This window comes from Platichthys flesus, chromosome 4 (assembly GCF_949316205.1).
Source record: "Platichthys flesus chromosome 4, fPlaFle2.1, whole genome shotgun sequence".
NCBI lineage: Eukaryota > Metazoa > Chordata > Actinopteri > Pleuronectiformes > Pleuronectidae > Platichthys > Platichthys flesus.
In genome coordinates, this window is record NC_084948.1 from 471,430 (window position 1) to 494,172 (window position 22,743).

A 22,743-nucleotide genomic window follows, 5' to 3' on the forward strand; every position below is an offset into this window, starting at 1 on the left:
TGTGGGGGAGAGAATGGATAACAACATTTTAAATTCTTTAATGAGATGTGTTGATGTCAATAAAACACCTTCAGTTTCCTCTGAGATGACAGACCCCCAGAAATTTGTGTTTGATTATCTATATTCTCAAGTTAAGTTTCTTACATTTTACTTAATTTCTGCTGTTTTAGAGGTGGTAGTCACAAATCATAGTTGGAGCTGGCTCTTTTGTCCATCCTGGAAGAGGGATCCCTCACATGTAAGGGCAGAGGATATTGCACCTTATTAAGCCCAATGAGATAAATTGTGAGTATTTGTTGAATATGTAAATACACATACAATTTGATCAATTGATTGAAAATATTTATTTGTTAATGCACATTTCATATTCATACAGTCAATATTCCTACAGACTACTGTAGCACAATCATAACTTCAACATTACATTATGTCTGGTTCTTGTTGCCTTGAAAGAATTATGACCTACTGAATCTGTAAAGCTTGCCAGTCATCCAACTCTTCAGGAGTTATAAATGTATTAATGGTAAAGACTTGCTGTTGCTTTCCATGTTCACCTCTAATCCAAGGTGTTTTTACCTGACTGTTGGGGTTCTAGGGATTTCATCTCTGTGGGTCATAGACGATCTTGAGATTCATTATGTTCACAAGATTAACTTGTTTTTTAAACCTTTAAGCATATCAGTCAGCTATAATTAAAAAAGTGCTTATAAAGCCCAATCTTGATCCAGATATTTAGTTGATTATAGACCCAAATCAAACTTTTCAAAATCCTTGACAAATCTGTTTCTAACAGTTATGCAAGAACTTGCACAAATGCGGTTTGTTTGAGGACTTTCAATTATCACAGCACTGTTAAAATTTACCAATGACATATTCATGGCCTAAGATAATTGACTGTCTCTATAGTAGTTCTGTTGGCTCTTATTGCCACATTTGACACCATCATACTAAAAATGTTCTAATGTTAACAATGACTCCTCAATGCACAAAACATGTTTGTCATTGAGTTCCACAAGGCTCTGTCCTAGGATTGATACTTTTCAAAATGTATATACTTCCTTCTGGCATATTATTAGAAAGCAACACTTAAATTGCTATTCCCAGACACCCAGATGTACTTATCTATGATGCCTGATGAATCTAATCACCTAGTTCAACTTCAGGAATGTCTTAAGGACTTCAAAGCCTGGATGACCAAAAACCAGTGGTGGAGTGCAGGTTATACATAGGTATATGTCATATAGCAACTTATTTTTCAATCAGCATAGCATGTACCCATTTCTAAATCGCCTGTGGCGCACATCAGTCAGTAGTGTGTTCTAAAGTGCCTTGAGATAATGTATATTATGATTGGGCACTTAAAAAAATTAATTAAATTCAATAGTGTCCTGCAAACCTTTTTTTCCCCCTAGCTTAACAAACGCATCACATTGCTTGTTGCTTTTGCTGGTTGGGTTTGGTCGTTTAGGTGTGACTGGTGTGAGTGGTGATTGGTTAGTTAGGATACGTATATCAGAGTAAGCCAATCATAGGCAGGGTAGGGCAGATCATGTCTGTGTTTGTCTTCCTGGGAAAATACATCAGATCCCTTATAATATTTATTGCTGTTTCCTGATTAACCAAAATAATTAAAAAATAACACATCCTTACCATGTGAGGTGCCTTTAGGTAATGTGATGTTATGATTTGGCGCTATACAAATAAAATTGAATTTAAAAGGGGTAGTTCGCCATAAAATTTCAATTCACTCATTATCTACTTTATGCCGATGGAGTGTTGGGTGTTTGAGTCCAAATAACACTTAAGGGATATCAGGAATAAAAACTGTTGAAGCCAAATACAATACAATTTAAGTAACACAAACAATATGCCTCCATACTGCTCTTGTGGTGTCATCCAAGCCCAGACATTCCAATTCAACTCAAAACTGTGATATTTTTTTTTTTGCCTAAATGTCCTCCGATGTCTTCCTTTGGAGCTGGGTCACATTTGCACGCACCTACTAGAAACACCCACACTGCACACAAGCTCCCAACCAATGGCATGTTCGCATCGCTACATCTGCTAGCATCACCACTCCCTACTTCTAGGATTAAAACATGGTGTAAGTGATACAGGTCCAGTAAAATATGAATGCCAGGGCTTGCGGTCAGTTTGTAAATATATTTAAATGTACAATGCTGCTGAGGATTTGTATTGCCCTTTCACCTCTATTTGTTTTTTTTACTGATTATTTGTTGTATCCAGTGGATTTGCGTATGGTGTCCTTCTCTAGCATTTGCAGGGTCTGTCGGACCCCCTTCTCCACCCTACGGAAATGTAACCTCTTCCAGAAGCTCTGCTGCTGCTGACGCCCCCACTCAAGATCCCGGAGGAAGACCTGCACAGAGAGATACCAGGAGACACTCTCATATTGATCATTGATTCAATTCAAGTATATTGTATTGACCCCATGGGGACATTTTTCTTGGAGTTAAGTGCTACCGCAGCTGAGGAACAGTACGTTGTACAACAAATACCGAAAAACAGTACACAAAGACATATCGTGTAAGACTCATAATAATAATGCAGAATAAAAGTGAGTTGAAAATTGCACCTGCCCTAAAAAAACAATAAATAGAACACTTAATGGATATTATGCATAAAAGATAAAAATCAAAACTGGCATTGAAACCTGAGTGTAAAATGTGCCAGACAAAGCGCAAAGGTTATTGAGATACATGTCTGAGTAAACAAGTTTCGTTAATGAGTAGTGTGATGGACGCTGGGATGAATGAGAGCTTGAGGCGTTTGGTCTTACACTTATGGGCTTTGTAACTTTTGCCTGAAGGTAACCGGTCAAATTTCGAGAACATAATGTGTGACGGGCAATAAAGTTCCTCAGTGCTTGTCTGACCACAGAACCTTTGTAGATGGTCTGAGGGAAAGGATTGTTCTTTATGCCCATCACCTTCATAGTCATTTTTACCATGTTCTCAATTTTAGCTGGGCAGTGAGAGTGCCGAACCCTGCTGCCATTCTAGATCTAATTATGCTTTCTAGCACAGCAGTGTAATATATCGACATTACATCAGTGCTCACACAAACATTCAAAGTCTCCGTAATGATTGCAGCCTTTGAGCTAGCTCAACACAGGAAGTCTACATGGCCACTCCATTACAAATTGGAGTGCAACTTTATGCCCAGATATTTAAAAGTGCTCACCTGCTCAATAAAAGTGTCAGTGATTATGACCTGGTTATGGTCTGTCACCTGTCTGGGGTTGAATATCATCTCAGTGGGGCCTTTCTGATGTTAAAAATGAGATGATGACTGTCACAGCACTCTTTAAAGGTGTCAATTTGATGATGTAATTATTTTTGGTACACCAGTGCTACAGTATTTGACACTGTTACCTGTTAGTTAACACAGAATAAAACCATTAAAGAATGGATCTTGTGTAGGAACAGGTGTTCCATGTCAGTATCACCAAACTCTCTTAACTGCACAACTTGCATAATGGATAAACATCACTTGTTCTTAAACAGTGTGCAAAGGTCAACATCGATTTTTAATGAATTGCTTCATCTAAATACAGCTGCCAAAAATATGCCAACCGAGTTGACCTGTACTGTGACACACAGAATGACAAATGGTTTGGTATCGAATCATATCCTCCATCCGACTCTTGCTTATTGAGAGAAGCGAGCTCAAGCTTGTCCTATCAGGATTTTATATACAGTGGATATAAAGTTTACACACCCCTGTTCAATTTCAAGGTTTTTGTGATGTAATCAAATGAGACAAAGATAAATACTGTCCAAACTTTTTCCACCTTTAATTTGACCTATAACATGAACAATTCAGTTGAAAAACCAACGGAAATCTTTTTTGAGGAAAATAGAAAAATAAAAAACTTTCATAACCTGGTTACATAAGTGCGCACACCCTTAACCTTATACTTTGTTGAAGCACCTTTTTAATTTATTACAGCACTCAGTCTTTTGGGGTAGGAGTCTAATAGCATGGCACATCTTGACTTGGCAATATTTGCCCACTCTTATTTGCAAAACGGCTCCAAATCTGTCAGATTGCGAGGGCATCTCCTATTTACAGCCCTCTTCAGATCATCCCACAGGTGTTCAATTGGAATCAGGTCTGGGGTCTGGCTGGGTCATTCCAAAACATGAATCTTCTTCTGGTGACGCTTTTGTTGATTATGACGTATGCTTTGGGTCGTTATCATGCTGATAGAAAGCTGAAGATGAAGAGGAATTTCACCTAACGGAAGCTTGAAGGTTTTGTGCCAAAACTGACTGGTATTTTTTAACTGTTTATAATTCCCTCCACCTTGACTAAGGCCCTGTTCCAGCTGAAGTTAAACAGCCCCAAAACATGATGCTGCCACCACCATGCTTCACTGTGGGTATGGTGCTCTTTGGGTGATGTGCAGTTTTGTTTTTGTGCCAAACATACCTTTTGGAATTACGGCCAAAAAGTTCAACCTTGGTTTCACCAGACAATAACACATTTCCCCACATGCTTTTTGGAAACTTCATGTATGTTTTTGCAAAATTTAGCCGGGCTTGGATGTTTTTCTTGGTAACAAAAGGCTACTGTCTTGCCACCCTGCTCCATAGCCAAAACATATGAAGAATACGGAAGATTGTTGGAAGACATGTAGTACACAGCCAGTCCTTGCATGTAGTACACAGCCAGTCCTTGCCAGAAATTCCTGCAAATTCTTCAATGTTGTTGTAGGCCTCTCGGAAGCCTCCCTGACCAGTTTTCTTCTTGTCTTTTCATAAATTTTGGAGGGACGTCCAGTTCTCTGTAATGTCACTATTGTGCCCTATTTTCTCCACTTGATGAGGCCGTCTTCACTTTGTTTTTTTCAATTGAATTGTTCACGTTGAAGGTCACATTAAAGGTGGAAAAAGTTCAGACAGGATTTATCTTTGTCTCATTTGTTTACATCACAAAAACCTTGCATTTTAACAGGGCTTTATAGACTTCTTATATCCACTGTAATTAGGATGGTGGTGGTGTTTCAAATATTGGTGCTTTAAACAATCACCAAAGTCTAATAACACACACAGTGTTGTTGATGTGCCCATTGAAAGAATTAACATGTGTCTGTTCTGTCTTCTCACTTCACATTTTTGATTGTTTATCATGTGAGATGATCAGCACCACTTTTCCTGAAGGCTAAAAAAGGTGGGTCTGTCAAAAACTGAAGAAGAAATGTCACACTTCTCAATAATGAATTGCTGGAGTTAGGTGAAGGTGGTAGGATTGTAACGATTCTCAAATGATCAAATGTTGTTGATTTAATAAACCCCTGAAAAAAACAAAGATTTGAGAATTGTTTGAGCTTTTCCTCAGTTCAGATTACACAGGACAGTGGTCTGGGGTTTCAATTGAATTATTGAATGATTGCAGTTGTGTCCCTAGATACGAATGAAATATTAAATATTTGATATTTGGACGGTGACATGATTCAACACTGGTTGCTACAGGTGTAATGTGCAATATTTGCAAACTTTAGATTTCAATAATACTTTTGTGCTATAAATTTGATGTATTATAGTGATATTTGTAAAAAGATTGATAGATTATCTTACATTAGTAACGTAATGAGAGCTCAACAGGCTTCGCTTATTGCTGTGGCAGCATGTGGGGTTGGGCAGGGAGAAGTGTTACGATTCCAGGAGACGGAACTGTGGACAAGTGTTACAACCCTATTAAAGGACCAGTATGTAGGATCTAGTTGAAAGGGATTCATTTAATATAAAATAATCCCAGAGACATTTTTGTACGAGTGTGTTTCATCTAAACTATAGAAACTATCGTTTTATTTACCCTAAAATGGGACTTTTACATAAACATTATTAGGGGGTCCTTTCTATGAAGGCCGCCATGTTTCTAGTAGTAGCCCAGACTGGACAAACTAAACACCGTTTGAGCTTTTATGAAATTGAAAGTTACCATAGGTTCTCTTTCATGTATGGAAGGGGAGGCTGAGATGAGGGGTGTTCAGCTGCAACCTGCAACTTCTGTACTTTATGTCACTAAATTCAACACACTGCAACTTTAAGGGGTTTGATGGGTTCTGTTTGTGACTGTGAATGAGTACCTGGAGCTGCTGCTTGACACGTTGGCGGTCCCAGGATGAGGTGTTCTTTCGTATCACACTGAGGATGGGGTGCCAGTCCTCGGAAATATCTGAGCCTTCAGTGACGGAAGTAAGGACCTTGACTTTCCGGCCACTTCCGCTGTGACTTGGAACACCTCTGACATACAAGGACTGCTTCCCCGCATCACTGAGGGAGTTCAGATACACACTACACAAAGACAAATACTAGACATGTATTACTTGTGTGACGGCTAATATGCAACCGTGAACTTTGTAGTCTGTCTGTGTGTGTTTTACATAAACTGGATCCTTTAAACCTTATTTATTTATATCAAATGTGAATATGTGATGGATTGGCATAGCTAAATGATTTTAAAATGCTATGGGTTATGTTCAACGCTAATGGAGGCCCTGCTCCTAACTATGTTCAGAAAATGTTTAATATGTATACATTATAGTAAATTTTATGTAGCTGCATATACACACAAACCATCTTACAATTTACAAAATACATGAATTAACATAATATTTATCGAAAATATATCCAAATTTAAGATTACAAAGTACAAAAGAGAAAATTTGACGCATTTATGCTAATTTCCATTCTGCTTATCTAACTTATACAGCCATTTTGGTAGGAAAGGCAGTTATATACTCAGAAAAAAAAACATGAACACAGGGATAACATGCACACTCTGTCCAGAAAGACCTGGCAAAATTAAAGGGATGTATACATATTCAGTGTGTGTTGACAGATCATTCTAACATATACCCTGCTGTAAGTGACCAAATATGAGCCAGGAGTACATAGGTTTTGGTCTAAGTATTTTGTTTTTTGCACTATATAACTGCCTTAAGTTAAGTTGGGACAATTGATTTAGATATTGGTATTTCAATGAAAATAGTATTTTTTTTGTTTTAAATATTTGTTATGTCCCAAAATTGTCCTCTGCAGGGGCAAAGCATTGCCTTATCAGATAGATGAAGAGAACGATGTTATGTATTATGTGTATGAAAAGGGCATTTCAATATACCTATTAGGATTTATAATGTGAACTTACTTCCTCTTGTTCAACGACTTTCAAAATGTGGTGACATTGACATTAAGAGCAAGAGACCATGAATCTGTCTGAATGAAATAACATGAATATGTACAACTGATGGAGTTCAGAGCTGCTCACTGTAAAGTGTGAATGCTGGGGTGTTCCCTGCAGGCATCCGCCAGAGCCAGCGCAGCATTGTCTCCAATGTTGTTATAGGCAACATTTAGCTCCTGGAGGACCTTATGCTCTCGGAGTCTCTCAGCCAGCTCCAGGGCCGCCTTGTCCCCCAGCCCAGTATGCATCAGGGACAGGTTTGTCAGGGAATGGTTTTCTGGCAGGGCCTCCAGCAGGATGCAGGCTCCAGATTCCACCAGAGGGTTGCCACAAAGTCTTAATAAAACATAAGACTAATGAGTCATTTCAGGTGTTCTTCCCAGAACACAGTGTACATGCAAGTGATGTAACAACTTTATTATTAGGTCCCGAGCACGAAAGTGCAAGGACCAATTGTTTTTGCTTTGATCATTATTAAGTCCCGAGCAAGACAGTGCAAGGTGCATATTGTTTTGCTCCGACTTTTATTAGGGCATGAGCACTAACAATGTGAAGGCCCTATTGCCTTTTGTTTGATTATTCAGGCATTTTTGACGGCTTGAACATACTTGAAAACTCACCAAATATTGATGTTGTCAGGCCTCATGAAAATGCACGTATTCTGGAGTATAGGGAACTGTTTGTGGCAAAATGACTCAACAGCGCCCCCTAGAACGCATAAATTTGTGTACGGTTTAACCATTCTTCGCAAAATTCGGTACATACTTTTATATAGACAGAGATGAAAAAAGCCCCTGCCACCAATTTGATTAAAGCAACAGGAAGTCAGCCAATTTTGGATTTAGTGGCCATTTGGCGATTTTCCACGTTGTGTATTTTAACATGCTCCTCCCAGAGCTTTAATCAGATCAACTTCAAATTCCCTGAGTGTCATCTTAACAAGATGGAGATCAAAATGACTTAAAATTTTGAGTTTTAAAGATTGTGGGGTGGCGTCAAACTTTGATGAATTGCAATCAAAACACAAGGTGGTTGTATCTCGATCATATATGGTCCAATTGATTCCCGGCCTGATGTCATCTAAACAGAAATCATGAGACAGCGCCCCCTGGTGGCAACAGGAAATGTTTTTGCACTTCTGACACTTTGATTTACTCCTCCCCGCAACCATGGCAGACATTGTGAGAAGGGCCTTTGATGATGAAGTCTTATGGAAACTGAGTTTTTGTCAAACACCATGTTAGCTATGGTGTCAATTGTCAATGAGTCGGCATGATAAACAAAATTGTTGTAAATTCAGTATGGTTTGTTCAATCTCCCTAAACTACAAGTGTGTAACAACAGTAGGTAACAATAGGTAACATTACCAACAAAAAACTAGGAAGTGTCAGATTTTAAATTAAGTGGCAATTTTTTATGATTTACACATCGTCAGATTGTGGCGTTGCGTCGGATTTGGATGACTCACCAAAAAAGAGGGTGTATTATAACTCCTCTGTTTATAATTCCTCTTGTCCAATCAGCCAGAAACCTCTTGTACAAGACCACAGTCATGGGCTGATTATATACTATCTAATATTGACTCATGATCAGAGGAACAGGAAGTGACATGTTTTGTACTTTGATGCACTGCTTCTGGCTGCTATACAATGTCGAGCTCAAATTAGCCCAGACCAATCAAATTTTCATGTGAATTAGTGTGCCGTATCAACATTTTTTAATATTAAGTTTTATCATTGAACCACATTTCCATCAGAAATTTCATTTGATTCCATCCATATTGGCTATATATTTAGAAACCTTTAAAGAAACATGTTTACCTCATTATGATTGCAATAATACGTTTGTCATTAACCCCACCAACCACACTGATATTCAGAATTGCAGAAGCTTGCTTGAAAGCGTTTGAGAGGGTTGCTTTACTTCCAATACCTGGACACTGCACGTTTGATTGATTATTTGATGCAATATTTATTTAATACGGCTAAAAAAAAAGCCGTATTAACTAAAAAAAAGGGCGGCATTTCCCTCCATGTTCTTTCATAATGTGCAAATCTGCCTGTGCGTGTGTCCTCGCCATACTCTTTGCTTTTTAAAAGTGATGACTTGTGTAACTTTGTTTATTGAAACTTTGTTGCAGTGTTTCAGTTTCAGTCAACAGACAACAGAACAAATCTGGTGTGACACTCTTTTCCAGCCTGGAATATTAAGGCCATATTGCATGGGATCCAAAAAAGTTTTGTTACTTTGCATAATTAAATGAAATAGGAATTTTCCAATTAAAAAATACAATAGAAGCACAGTAAAGAGATTCCTTTGCACAACTATATTCTAAAAAAGATAAAGACATTAATTAATGTGTACTCTTACTGTAGAGATCTAATAGAGCTCTTTGGATCTCGTAGCAGATCTCCCAAGACGATGCAGGATTCAGGACCCAGGCTGTTAAACTGCAGACTGAGGACAGAGATGGCAGTCACAACACACAGCATTCACTTGCTAGAAGACAATGACAATCATCTAACCAATATGAGTTTAAAAACCTGTGCAACAGAGAGAATGTGTGAGTGAGATAGAAAGAGAGTTACATCAGTTGTTGAGCTAGTTACAGAGTGAAGGAAGATGGTGAGCGGCTTAAGCTGGTACAAAGCAATGATTTAGAGAAACTGACACACAAACACATCCACACCTCCTGACAACTATGCAGGAAGGTGTCATGTAGCCAGATTTGTTGTGAATTCAGTCACAGTGCAGAATTCATATGTGAACGTAACCCAGAGGAGGCAATCAGAGGACGTTTAGATAAAAAATTGTGTTAATTACCTAATTTTGACTAAAAAAATATGAATGTCGGGGCTTGCGGACACTTTGATGACACCACACGAGTAGAATGGAGACATGTTGAAAAAGAAAAGGCCCTTCACTTTTTTACCTGGGTGACTTTAACATCCAGACAGAGAAGTCGTCTGACCTGTTACTTTGTCTTCCTCTGCTCTCTCAGTCAGTCCTTCCCATCCTTCTCACAAAGCTGATAACCACCTTGACTATATTTTCACCAGAAACTGCTCTACATCTTACCGCTCTGTAAATCCACTTCATGTCTCTGACCACTTCTTTATCTCTTACTCTCTCCCATATCAACAGTACCTGTCCGTCCCAACATTCACTCCCTCTCTCCCTCCTCTCTGGCCTCATGTGTCTTATCAGCCCTCTCTTCATCTGACTCTTTCTCACTCATGCATCCTAACTCTGCCCCAGATATGCTCCTTTCTTGTCTACTTCTGTCCTCCTCTCTTGATTCTCTCTGTTCTCTTACATCACAACAGCTCCACAAGTCATTCCCAGCTCCGTGGCTCTCTCACTCAGTGCACGCTGACAGACAGAAAGGAAATGCCGAACATCTAAACACCCTGATGACCTGCTCACTTATCAATCTCTTCTCTACTCTTTCTCTGCCTGTTTTACTGCTGCAAAAAGCTCTTTTTACCAAACTAGAATTCAATCCTCATTTTCAAACCCCAAAAAGCTGTTCTGAATTTTTTTCAACCTCCTTGTCCCCCCCAGTCCCCCTCCTCTTTCCACTTTTCTACCGAGACATTTCACAAAAAGATAGATAACATTCGCTCCTCTCCCCTTTGCTTTCCTCTTTCATCCCCGTCTCCCAATCAAGTTCTTACCTTGGTAACCTCCGGCCGCACAACCACCTGCGCCCTTGACCCCATCCTATTTCAAATTCTCCAGTCTATTGCTCCCGACCTTCCTTTTCACACCCATCTTATCAACACTTCCCTGAAAGAGGCAAGATTAAACCATCTCCGGAAGAATCACACCCTCAACCTGACTGAAGTAAACAACTACAAACCCATCTCTCTTCTTCCCTTTCTTTCCAAACTCTTGAACGAGTTATCTTTAATCAACCCCCTCCTATCTTCACCATAACAGCCTTCTTGATCCTCACCATTCTGGCTTCAGGCAGGCCACTCAACTGAGACTGCCCTCCTTGCTGTCTCTGAGCAACTTCACACTGCTAGAGCAGCCTCTCTTTCCTCTGTTCTCATCCTACTTCAACGACCGCACTTACCGGGTAACTTGGAAAGAATCTCTGTCTGAACCTTGTCCTCTCACTACAACACGTTCCTGTAGACACATGCTGCACAACATCAGGAGAATATGTCCCCTTCTAACTTAGAAGGCGGCGCAGGTTCTGGTCCAGGCTCTGGTCGTCTCACGCTAAGACGGATCGGGCCCAGTCTACAATCAAGACATGGTCAAATCCCATCCCAAACACATGCACAGACATGCAAAAGCACTCTCATGCAGGTAGGGAAATTTAATCTCTGCTTTTTACCCATCTGGTGCAGGGCACACAGAGCAGTGAGCGACCATGTACAGCGCTCGGGGAGCAGATGTTGGGGGAGTAAGGTGCCTTGCTCAGGGGCACTAGACAGGGTAGGGAGACTCTTGGATTTTTGGACAGATCAATCCAGGTTCGTCTTTTGTTGTCTCTCCGTGGAGTCGAACCAGAGACGAACCAGAGACCTTCTCTGCCCATAGTCCAAGTTTCTGCCACTAGACCACCACCTCTCCCTCTATATTTATATTTAGTATCACTTATTTGGCACTTACAGATAGCACTTTGTAGTTTGGCTTTCTTGAAGCAAATTATACTAAGATTCTTGCTGTTCTGGGTTTGTACCCTCATGTTTGTTATCCCTTATTGTAAGTCGCTTGGGATAAAAGCATCAGCTAAATTAAATGAAATGTAGAGAGCACATTTCTCACTAGAAAAGTGATCAAAAAGTATTGTTTTCGTAGACGGGAACTTGAGTCCAACGACATGGGCATGGGAGCTGTTTGCCACAATGTTAAGGAACTGAAAAGAAGGCCAGTGCTTGCTGCTACACCCCAGTCTGCTGGAGGAGTGCTTAAAACTAAACTATCTGAAAATATCGGAAAAGGTAATTGAATCTGGTTGCAGCAACAACGTTAGAGAGAGAGAGAGAGAGGGGGGAAAAAAGCGAGCTTGATGGCTGATAGACTCTTTAAACTAGAATGCCCCTTTATAGCATAATGCATTATATTTACATCGGGAGCAGGTCATTGCAACATTTAGCAAAACAACAACAAAAAAGGGTGTAGGAAATCCTACACTATGTACCTTAATGTAAGCCACCAAAATTAACCATTTTTACAAAAATAGTCATTCTTATACCCATGATATACTCCATGGCTTTCAAAATAATAAGGCAAAGCATGGATCACACCATTTAAAACTTGACAGTAGTGTTAACAGTCTCTATGACTTAGTCAGATTGGAAATGGACAAGATGGGTCATATCAAGACCAGTTAAAACCTGATTTACTGCATCTGCTGACAACTATTCACTCAGAAGCAGGTCCCCTTCAAGTGTGAATATCAACAGTTTGCAATTTTAGATTCTGATCTTAGAGTATCACTACAAAATGTGATGGGATATGGAAACATTTCACTTCTTATAATTAGAGGTAGTACATGGGCAATGTTCAGCATATGAGATGCTCCTTCGTCATTCTATGAGTAAAGTAAAGTGTTTGTCTCACTTGAGATTATGGGTGTGTCTGAAGGCAGGCCACAGCATCTGAAGCATGTCTTGAGTGAGTAGACAGGAGGACAGGTCCAGCTCTTCAAGGTGATAACTGCAAGAGAACAGCATGACTCATCTGCTGCAATATTCATTCCTTGTTTTTAAAATACACAGACACTAGCCAACTCAAGCTTGCAATAAACAAGTTATACATCTGTATAAACTGTACAATCTGTATATAAATGATATCAGTGGAAAAGTTACACAGAGATGCTTAATCCAGGGAAGTGCTGATTGATGTACAGATACAATCTATAGTTCCCAAACTCTGTGCGGCTCTCAAGTTACAGGTGGGGTGGTATTTAGTACCAACCAATACATATACCTCAAATGACCTACATACATTTTCAAACTTTAAAATCAATGGATCACAGTGGTTCCATTCCATCCAGGATTGCAGAAGAGCCTGCCATATCATCAGGTCTAGTGCAAGGATGAAGTGATGACGCATGAGGGGGCTGTTCAAAATGGCAAGGGGGACATTCTTTTAAGAAAACTAAAACCATAGACAACCTCCAATAAGGATAATCAGTGTTTATTTTTTATTTTGTATGATTAAACAGAAACTATTGAACCAATAGTTCTAATTTTGTGGCGGGCCATGTGGCATAGCCCAAAATTATCCATTGAATTTAGGAAAGGATCTGACAAAATGTGGAGATCCAGGATTTCTTTTTCTTTTTTTTATTGCCGTATTTCCCGCATAATTAATTCAATCCGACAGATGTGGGGGTGCAAGTGCACGGACACTAAGGTTGCTCTCTCATCTAGAGTAACAGGTAAACAGACTAAATTGTGAAAGAGAAGTTCTTGCATGAGAGAGAGAGGACTGCACTTGCGGTCAAATGCTCAACTGCAGCTGAGGTTTCGTCACTCTTTAACCCACTAATCTTTTATTTACGGTCTTAAAATGTTTTGCATCAAAAAAGACCGAAATGGCAGAGCCTATTAAGAATTCCAGCTCATCTGGTGCGGTTGCGAGGTCAGATGCATGTATTGTTGACTTGGATGCTACTGCAGACAATGGGCCTCATTTACTAACAGTAAGTCACGCAAATCTGTGATTAAACCGTGCGTAACATGTCCACAGTTCTAGTGCTGAGATTTTTGCAGAACACATCATTCACAGCCTCAGTTATGCAGCCTAGGTTTGATTTTGATCTTCACTCCGGATGACACGCTACACAAAAGTGTGTCTTTTGCACTTCCACCTCCGACGCCTTCAGTTTCTTGGATAAATTATTCAATATGGACGATAAAAATCTGGCATGTTTAGGGGACTGACATATTTGTGTGTGCATTTCCCAGACATAATAAATAGAAAAAATATATTCTGAATGTAAATTAGTTACTATTATTATGGGACTATTTGGCCTTGGTGGAAGTACAGACTCTTCTGAGTGCCATTCTAGTTTAACCATGTATTACCAGTTAATACGACTCATCCATCTACTTTATCTTTCCAAACCTGAGCCAAGGATGAAGGTAATGGAACCACCTGCCATATGATATGTCTCTATTTGAGAGTTTTCCTAAGGTTGATTTACAACTACAAATTCGAATTGCATATTTCTAATTCCAGAACAGTGAATATTGACATCACCACTTTGCTGTGGTGGCTGCAGCCTGATCCCAATTTTTCACATAAATTACCTTGTAGGGGTGCATGAGATAACAGAGCTCAGTATGAAGCATTTGAGTGACGTCATACGAATGTTGGCGAGGTGGATGGTTCTGATTGAGGCCAGAATCTCTGCTGTTAGTCTGGGGTTTTGAAACTCATACAGAAGAACGAGCAGATCCATCAACTCCTCTGGTGGCTGTGGTTTGCTGAGCTCTGGCAATAAATAAAGAAAGTATAGAGCAGCATGTTAATAAATGCAGTCGTAAAAGAGAAATTCACTATTATAGATCTGCTCTCAACGAAGAACACCTTTCTTATACAGTCTTGGTGTCGCAACTAGCCCTCTTATTGAATACTTATTGATGACCTTAATCTACGATGGCTGCCATTTTTGCAGTAAGAGAAGAAAAGTTCAGACTGAGCAACCATTTAAGCTATGTACCAGTGGGAGCACATGGAACTGTATCTGAATGTGTTCGGTATCAGTCTGTTCAATGTAACTACATGAATTTAACATGGTGGGTCTGAATTGATTGGAAATCTATGAAGTTCAAGCTAATCTAAAGGATATTTTGAGACATTTTATGTTTGAAATGCACTTGCCTTAAGAGTACAATACTTACAATTAAAGTACTATTCTATTCTTAAAAATGAAAAGTAAGCATAGCATAAAAGAAAGAGTGAAAAGAACGTATATGTTACCCTTCACAAGGTGCTTCCTAAGGGCATTTGTGATCTGGACCACAGTGGAGCTCTGGATACTGCAGCCAAGTTGCTGGAGAAGGACACGGTTACCATAATGCAAAAGTCCACCCATGAAGATGGGGTAGAGTTCAAAAGGCTGGCTTTCACTTTGCTGCTGTGGCTGAGGGCCTTGGACTCCTAAAAGACTTTGCTCCATCTGATCCAGGACATCCTCATTGCAGCTGTCCTCGGTGCGGAACATCTCAGCTGCCATGGTTCTGGCTATGTTGCCTTTATTGTGGTTGCTGATTTTCTCATAAAACTTTGGAAAAAGCTTGAGGAGGTTGAACACAGCAAATATTCTAATAGGAATGAATTTAGAGACGATGTTGAAGATGGCACTGACGTCCTCGCTTGCCTGTCCAATTGTCAGAGACACCTGCCTGGTCAGCCTCTCCAGAGCTGATTTGTTTTCTCCTAAAACAACATAGAGAGCGGCCAGGTATTCCTGCATGGCTGGGAGAGCGAATACATACCAACTTTGATCATCTTCACTTGGAGCTTCATGTAAATGCTTAGATCTTTTTACACAAGGAGCCAAGAAGAAGTCAAGCACATCAGTCCGGAACATGGCCAACTGATGTAGCTCCTCATCCGTTTTGGTCTTCCCTCCTATCCACTGCTCTAGTTCATTCTCTGAGAATGATGTTCGTTTGTACGTCACACCGTCAAATGCGAGTTTACCAATGGTACGGACCACATACAGCATCAAAGAGTTCTGGTGTTCCTGAATATTCACATTTGTGCCCAGCACCTCACCCCCAAAGTTGAGTCTGAGGAAACTGGTGTATATGCCAGTCAGTGTGCGGATTGGTGCCTTGGCATCTGTAAAATGGAGGAAGTGCATGGTAGCACATGTAAGCCAGCAATAAGAGGGCAAAAAGCAGGCTGCAGCCAACTGGCTCTCTCTCTGGAGGTTGAGGTACAGCAGCTCTATAAGAGCGTTGGCCTCATGATCACGTGCAGTCTTGCCACTCTGCTGCAGTAGGCGGCTGGTGAAGTATGCTCGCTGACGGTCTGGGTCACTGAAGCCACAAATCTGTGCATAACGACTCACATACTTCTGCGGGATACGGTCAAGGGCAGACAGTCTTGTGGTCGCCAATATGCTGGCCTAAGATCAGTAAACAGACAAATTCCTCACCATCAATGACAATAAATAAATTTAAGACAATTTAGAAACAAACATTGGGCCTTGTGCAAGAACATTTCAATATTTGTATCTTTTTAATATTTGGTAGTATAGTGAGTTCATCGGAACAGGACTAAGGTGTCAGATTTAAGAAACGCTTCCAACTTCAGAAAAGTGTGTCAATGAACTGCAAAAACATGATGAATGCTACCTGTGAGTATTTGAGCCAATATGCACATGGATAGCAAGTTAGCAGAATTAATGCCTAAATAATAACATAGGGCTGGACTTCCTGCCCCATATGTCATCCATCCACTCGGTGCTGTTAAAACTGTGTAAGAGATGAGTCCCACTTAAATAAAGAAAAAAAATATTTGATAGGAATATTGTTATTGGCATATCCAGTCAAAGCTGAAAATGTGAGGATATACGGCATACCCGAGGGTGTCAAAGGCAGCCATAGGTCGGTAATACCATTCATCGAAAAAAATTCTTAAATACAATCTGGATAAACCTGACACGAAGGTTCTACAGATAGAAAAAGACCACCTGGCATTAGCACCATCACCTCCTGCGAACTCCCAAATCGATATCAGTTTAACTCCCCACTTACAGAATGAAGGAGGAAGTGCTATACTGGCATGGCAAAAGAAAGGCTGCACGTGGAAAAACTGTAAAATAAACCTTGATCATTACTCTGCTCGGGAATCCTTGCCAGGCGTAGATACTACGCGGAGGCGAGGAGGGTCCCGAAGGAAAACAACATCAGATTTCCGACCCTGTATCCGGCTCGCCTGAGAGTCTTCTATGAAGAAAAGACATAAATCTATGATACATTGGAGGAAGCCAAATACGATCAAGCGGCCAAGGGAAAGTAATCATACATCGGCATTGCTTATCGAAAGTTATCTCTAAAGGCTGTCTGAAACAAATTACATTTCAGGTACCAGTGTAATGTAATTATAGCTCAAGTAAAGGTTGAATATTTGAAATAGACGATAAAATGTAAATCATAGTAAAACGGTCGAGACGAAGAGAAGACATTCTATGACTGTGATAGCAGCAGAAGGCCCTCTAAACCAATTAGGAAAAAGATGTTAACCCTCAGAATTGAAGAGACTTTACTGTTGAAAGTCTGGAAAATGTTTCAAATGTTTAATGATCAAAATGTCTTTGTTATTGTTCTGTTTCTTGTATTTTGTTGTGAATGTGTTGTGAATAGTTTTTGTGAATGTGCGCATCACATTATGTCTCGTGTTCTGTAGCAGATTTCATAAACTCTAGAAAATCAAACAAACAAAAAGTAAACGTCAGTCCTGTACCTGTCCTAATAACTTGTGATCGGTGATGGAGAAGTGTCAAATGAGCGTAAATCAGAGGAGGAGTAAGGAGGTATCAGACTCAGCATGTGTTCTGCTGCTCCTCCTACACTCTGTGCTGTGTGCGTCAATATCATATTAGTTACGGTACTGTAACTATATTCCAGCCGGCTGTCTGTGTTGTCTGACAGACAATGGACATGATAAGTTCTATCGACGTGTCTTGAATATCTATACAGGTAAAGTTATCTTTTTTTTTCATGTTTAGGGTGTGGCGTTTGTGATTGTGTTTGGTAGTTTGTGGCTATGTTCTTCCCCTTCCCTTCTGTGTTCCCCTGTGTGTGTGTGTGTGTGGCAGGGGGTATGGCTGGCTGGTGGCTGCAGCAGGACGAGGCTCACCTGCATCCAATCCTCCTCATCATCATCCTCCTCCTCCTTTTAAGCCTGGGCGTCTCAGCACTTCAACGCCATATTATTCCGTCCAATACGGTAGCATGAGATGAGCAGGAAACTCTCGACTTCCTTATCATTTGAATGTAAGCTAACCTTGTGACTTTCTTCACCCAGGACTCTCGTGTGCCTCGTTGCTCGGCTCCTCATCCTCCACGTTGCCAGGATCTACAGGCCAGCCAGCACCCTGCTACTCCTGCCTTCCTTTTCCTCGCCAGCAAAATAAACTCTGTTCCTTATCCATCTACAAACCACTCCTTGTCTGCTTTGGGGTCCGAACCTTCACTTAGACATAACATAGGGTTAGATTAAGTGAAGTGCACTTGAAGCAGTGCTGGTTGGCAAGTTATGTAATCAGTGTATCCTTAAACGCTGAATACCACAAGTAACCTCTGGCTGTTTGCTACCCTTCCATTATAAATTTTCATCTTGAGCATTTTTTCATTGTTTTATTGGATTACAAATCTAAATTGCCATTTAAGTAACCCCCCTTATTAACAATTTCGCCATTACGATTACCAAACAACAAATGACAGTGTACAAATTACTTTCCCTGACCTCAGGCAGGAGGTACTTCCGCAGCAGGTTCACCACCACTACATCTGGAGACAGCACCTCATTAGGATCACTGCAGAGCTCTGTGGATCCAATCCGGAAGTCTAGGTCCATCTTCTCAATCCCATTGAAGAGAAAGAGAACATCCTTGGCCTGATTTCCCTCCCCACTAAGCAAGGGGTGTTTTCTCAGGTGGAGGTACTTCCTGCTCACCAGATCCCTTAAGGAAGCAACCCTGTATGGGAGGAGGGTTGTGTTTAATTATCAGTCAAATTAATCATACTATAAATATAACAAAATACTAATACCTACTCGTTTTGTTCAGAAAAATTGTGATCTTGGGGATCAGACATGATCAGAGAAAACACAAATTTTCCCATTGAATATATGTATTATTCATTTTAGTAGCATTATTTGCTACTAATATTCTTTTAAATTGACCATTCTCTAGTTTCACTTCATTATCTCCCAAATACAACATTTGAGATAACAACACACACACACCAAAAAAAAACTATAACTGTACTGTATAGGCGCCCTGTTGAAACAGAAATGGAGCATTGGGATAAGAGACAGATCGAGCATATCAGTTTCTTCGTCTGTTTGCTTTACTTCATTTGTTATTGTTATAAAAATGTAGGTCCTAATTCAAAGTAAATTCCCAGTCAACGAGGGAGAGAGAGATATTATCATATGTGTATTATTAACATATTCATATTTCATTTTCATAATGTAATGATTATTGTTTATACCCATATATCATGTCACCCCTATTGTAAACTCCGTGATTTGACAACAACCACATCAACCACCGGAACAAAACATGTAAAAACCTGCAGGTTTTTACAATGTGAAAATGTTATCGCAGGTAAAGCCTTAAAGAAGTGATGTATGAAAGGTCTGATAATACAGCAGTGAATACTATATAATTACTATTTACCTTTATCGCAGTTATAATTCAGTTTATATTTTGAGTTCTAAATACTTTAAATACCTTGACTCCTCTGCCTACTTTAACAGAAGTGGTTCATGTAAAAAATTTACTGCCGAGCACAAGGTGAGAAATCCTCAGCTCCGAGGGAAACCCGTTTTGTTAGATCTCTGAAAACGACACAACTCCTGACAAAGGTTTAAAACAAGGCTTGTTTCCTTTTGCCAGCAGGTGGTGCTATGTCTATCCAACATACAGACTCATAGGTCTGTTGAGGTCGGGGCAATTTTGGGCCAATTAGATAATGTACAGTCAAGTTACAACAAATTTTCAAGCTGATCAGTAGGTGGCGCCAACACTATAAGTACATACAATATAATAAATCTGTTCAGGCCAAGCTTATGATCTTGTGAGATTTTGGTGCTGATTGGACAATGCAAAGTGGAGTTAAAAAAACGTCCTGTTTCACTGTGAGTTGGTGGCGCTATGACTCTCAGTTAATATCGACATATTGAGCTCTTCAGACCTGGACTCTGATCAATTTACATAATTTTGGGGCTGTTTGGACAATGCGCAGTGGAGTTATGATAACTCTGTCTTCTTTCAAAAAGGATCAACATTCGCCGCACATCATTGTTTACACAGTTTGAGGAAATGTCCTATTTCTGACAATGTCCTTATAAAGAATTGAGCTGTATGAGCAGCCAGGAGCAGTACATCAAACTATAAAGCATGTCACTTTCTGTCGCCAGCAGGTGACATTGTTGACATATGGACCTGATCAGGTCGGGACTGTGATTGTGTGAATGAGGTTGAGGCTGATTGGACAATGCACAGATGAATTATAATAAGTCCCTCTTTTTTGGCGAATCCTCAACCTTTGACGCCACCCCATCTTCATGTGATGAAAACTCAAACTTTTAATCTCATGGTAGATAAGATAACAATCACTGATTTTGAAGTTGATCTGATGAAAGCTTGCATGTTAAAATGCCCAAAATCAAGCCAAATTTGCATGTTCAATAAAAAATGGCAGACTTTCTGTTGGGTGGGGCCAAGGGTAACTAGAGGATTTTTTAGGGCTTGGGAATGATACGGATGTTTCAGATTTTCACAACTCTAGACAAAAGGAAAGGAGAGGAAGGCCCTTGTTGAAAAATTCTAGGGTACGCTATTGAGCCTTTTTGAGAGTGTTACTGTGAACATTAAAATATGGCCAGCGATGTTAAAACCACTTCCTGTTTATTGGCTTTCTGTTGAAGTGCATGTTAACATCATTCAACGTAGAGGCCGAAGTTTCAAAATAACAATTCACCAACGTGTCAAGGTCTGCCTTACCAGCTTTGAGGTGGATTCAAATGAAAAATCTAGTCGTAACACTACCAACGTAGTGGTAAACGGGCAAGCTGCAGGACACCAACATGTACAGCATACGTTTCCTGTTACATATAGGGGGCGCTATCACTATTCTCAAATATTATTATATGGATCAGTTCAGGGCGAGACATTTGTCCTACTTACATAGTTTGAGGCAGATTGGCTATAAGCACCTATTGTTTTCTGAAAAATCATTGAAATTTGTCGACGATTTGGAGATTTCTAAGGCATTTCTTTCATCCGAAGAATTCTAGGAAAAACAATAGGTAGATAACACAACCTCTGAAACAATACAACAAAGCAAGATAATTAAATGTGGACAAGTAAACCTAAATCACTGTCATCAAAGGCTGTTTTAGTTCATTAATTAGACTCAAATCACAATATTGATTTGTTGTCCCTCAACGACATGTGGCTGTATCGTGAAGAATATGTCTAAATAATTCTACCCCAGTTATATGCATACATACATTCCTCAAGACTAACAACCCACTAAATTACATTATAATATCTTACTTTGACAGTTGGCTGAGGTCCTCACAAGAGAAAGGCACCAGCAGCTTGAAGTGGGTCAGGGTAATCCCTCTGCACCAATCCAGAACCAGCTTTCTGATCACTGTACTTTTACCTGTTCCCACAGCCCCGTACAGTAGCACATTTACCCCATTACCATCACTCCAGGCATCAGTGGGCTCAAATAGCTGTTCCACTGTCACAGAGTGACTAGTGATTTTCAGGGTTTGTGGAGGGGTGCTTAGTAGTCCTGTTCTCTCCTCGTCTTTTCTTTCCAGGATTAGTGGATCCACATGCATGGTTTCTGGACTGAAGTAGCCTCCAAAAATTGTTTCCTCCTGAGGAAGGTGGCTGAACCACAGGAAGAGTTTCCTCTTGTGGATCTGGATAGGGTCTACAGTAAAAGAGAAAAAAAGGGAGGGTTAGTTAAACTATATTTGTCACAATAAAAGATTTTCAAATAGTGATTATTGTGGCCAAAAACAATTCACAATAGCAATATTATTATACGCTTAACTTCCTGCATCTATCAAGGGCCTAGGATGATCCTTCGTCGCACCTCAAGGTTTATGGTTTTAGGCAATGTCATAATTCTGGCCATGGTCTTATGAGGTATCTGAGCTCATTTGAGATGTATATTGTAAACCAGCCAACAGCAGTCCCAAGACAAAAAGCAGAATTTCCGTTAAAGGTAATCTCGGAACTCACCTAAGCCTTTGCAGTTAGTGACTGTCTACAGGACGTGACTTACTTGTTTGTATGTGGGCAGCACTAGAATGGAGCAGTAATCTGCTTTGTAAAAAGCATGGCCAGAACATAGCAATCAAATCCATCAACCAATCAAATGTATTGGTATGGCCATATTGACAAATCACAATTTGTCTCATAGGGCTTTAACAAAATGTGACATCATCCTTAACCCTTGTGACGGGAATTTTACCATTTGGGCATTGATTGATGGAAGGAACTACTTTGATGTATAGAAAGATGAGCAAATGCAGTCCCTTAGGAATCAGGGTGTTTTGCTTAAGCAATTGATGGTTATATTACTTCCTAACTTACAGGGCAACTTAACAAACACTTCACAGGGAGGGGGATGTAAGTGGGTTGTAAAACACTGATAAGCGATCCTTGAAAACAGATGTTTGACTCGAGGGGCGTGAGACCAAGTAGAAGACAGGATACTGATTACCTATTTCTAAGGATCAAAGAGGTTAATTGATAACATGTGTTCCTCTCCAGGAGGAGCTTGTAACTGTATA

General features: G+C 40.0%; 1 protein-coding gene across 2 annotated transcripts in view; it reads right to left on the reverse strand.

Annotated features, from left to right (window-relative positions):
* Positions 1-320: 320 nt before the first annotated feature.
* nlrx1 (NLR family member X1) overlaps positions 321-22,743 on the reverse strand; it is a 47,576-nt gene continuing 25,153 nt past the window's right edge. For both annotated transcript variants that reach the window (XM_062386653.1, XM_062386652.1), the window contains 9 exons: positions 21,485-21,875; positions 18,664-18,895; positions 15,163-16,318; positions 14,490-14,673; positions 12,793-12,888; positions 9,583-9,669; positions 7,297-7,548; positions 6,116-6,323; positions 321-2,380 (listed from right to left, as the gene is read on the reverse strand). In XM_062386653.1, the coding sequence (XP_062242637.1) occupies positions 2,231-2,380; positions 6,116-6,323; positions 7,297-7,548; positions 9,583-9,669; positions 12,793-12,888; positions 14,490-14,673; positions 15,163-16,318; positions 18,664-18,895; positions 21,485-21,875 (2,756 nt within the window). In that variant the 3' untranslated portion in view covers positions 321-2,230. The remainder of the gene's footprint in view (positions 2,381-6,115; positions 6,324-7,296; positions 7,549-9,582; positions 9,670-12,792; positions 12,889-14,489; positions 14,674-15,162; positions 16,319-18,663; positions 18,896-21,484; positions 21,876-22,743) is intronic.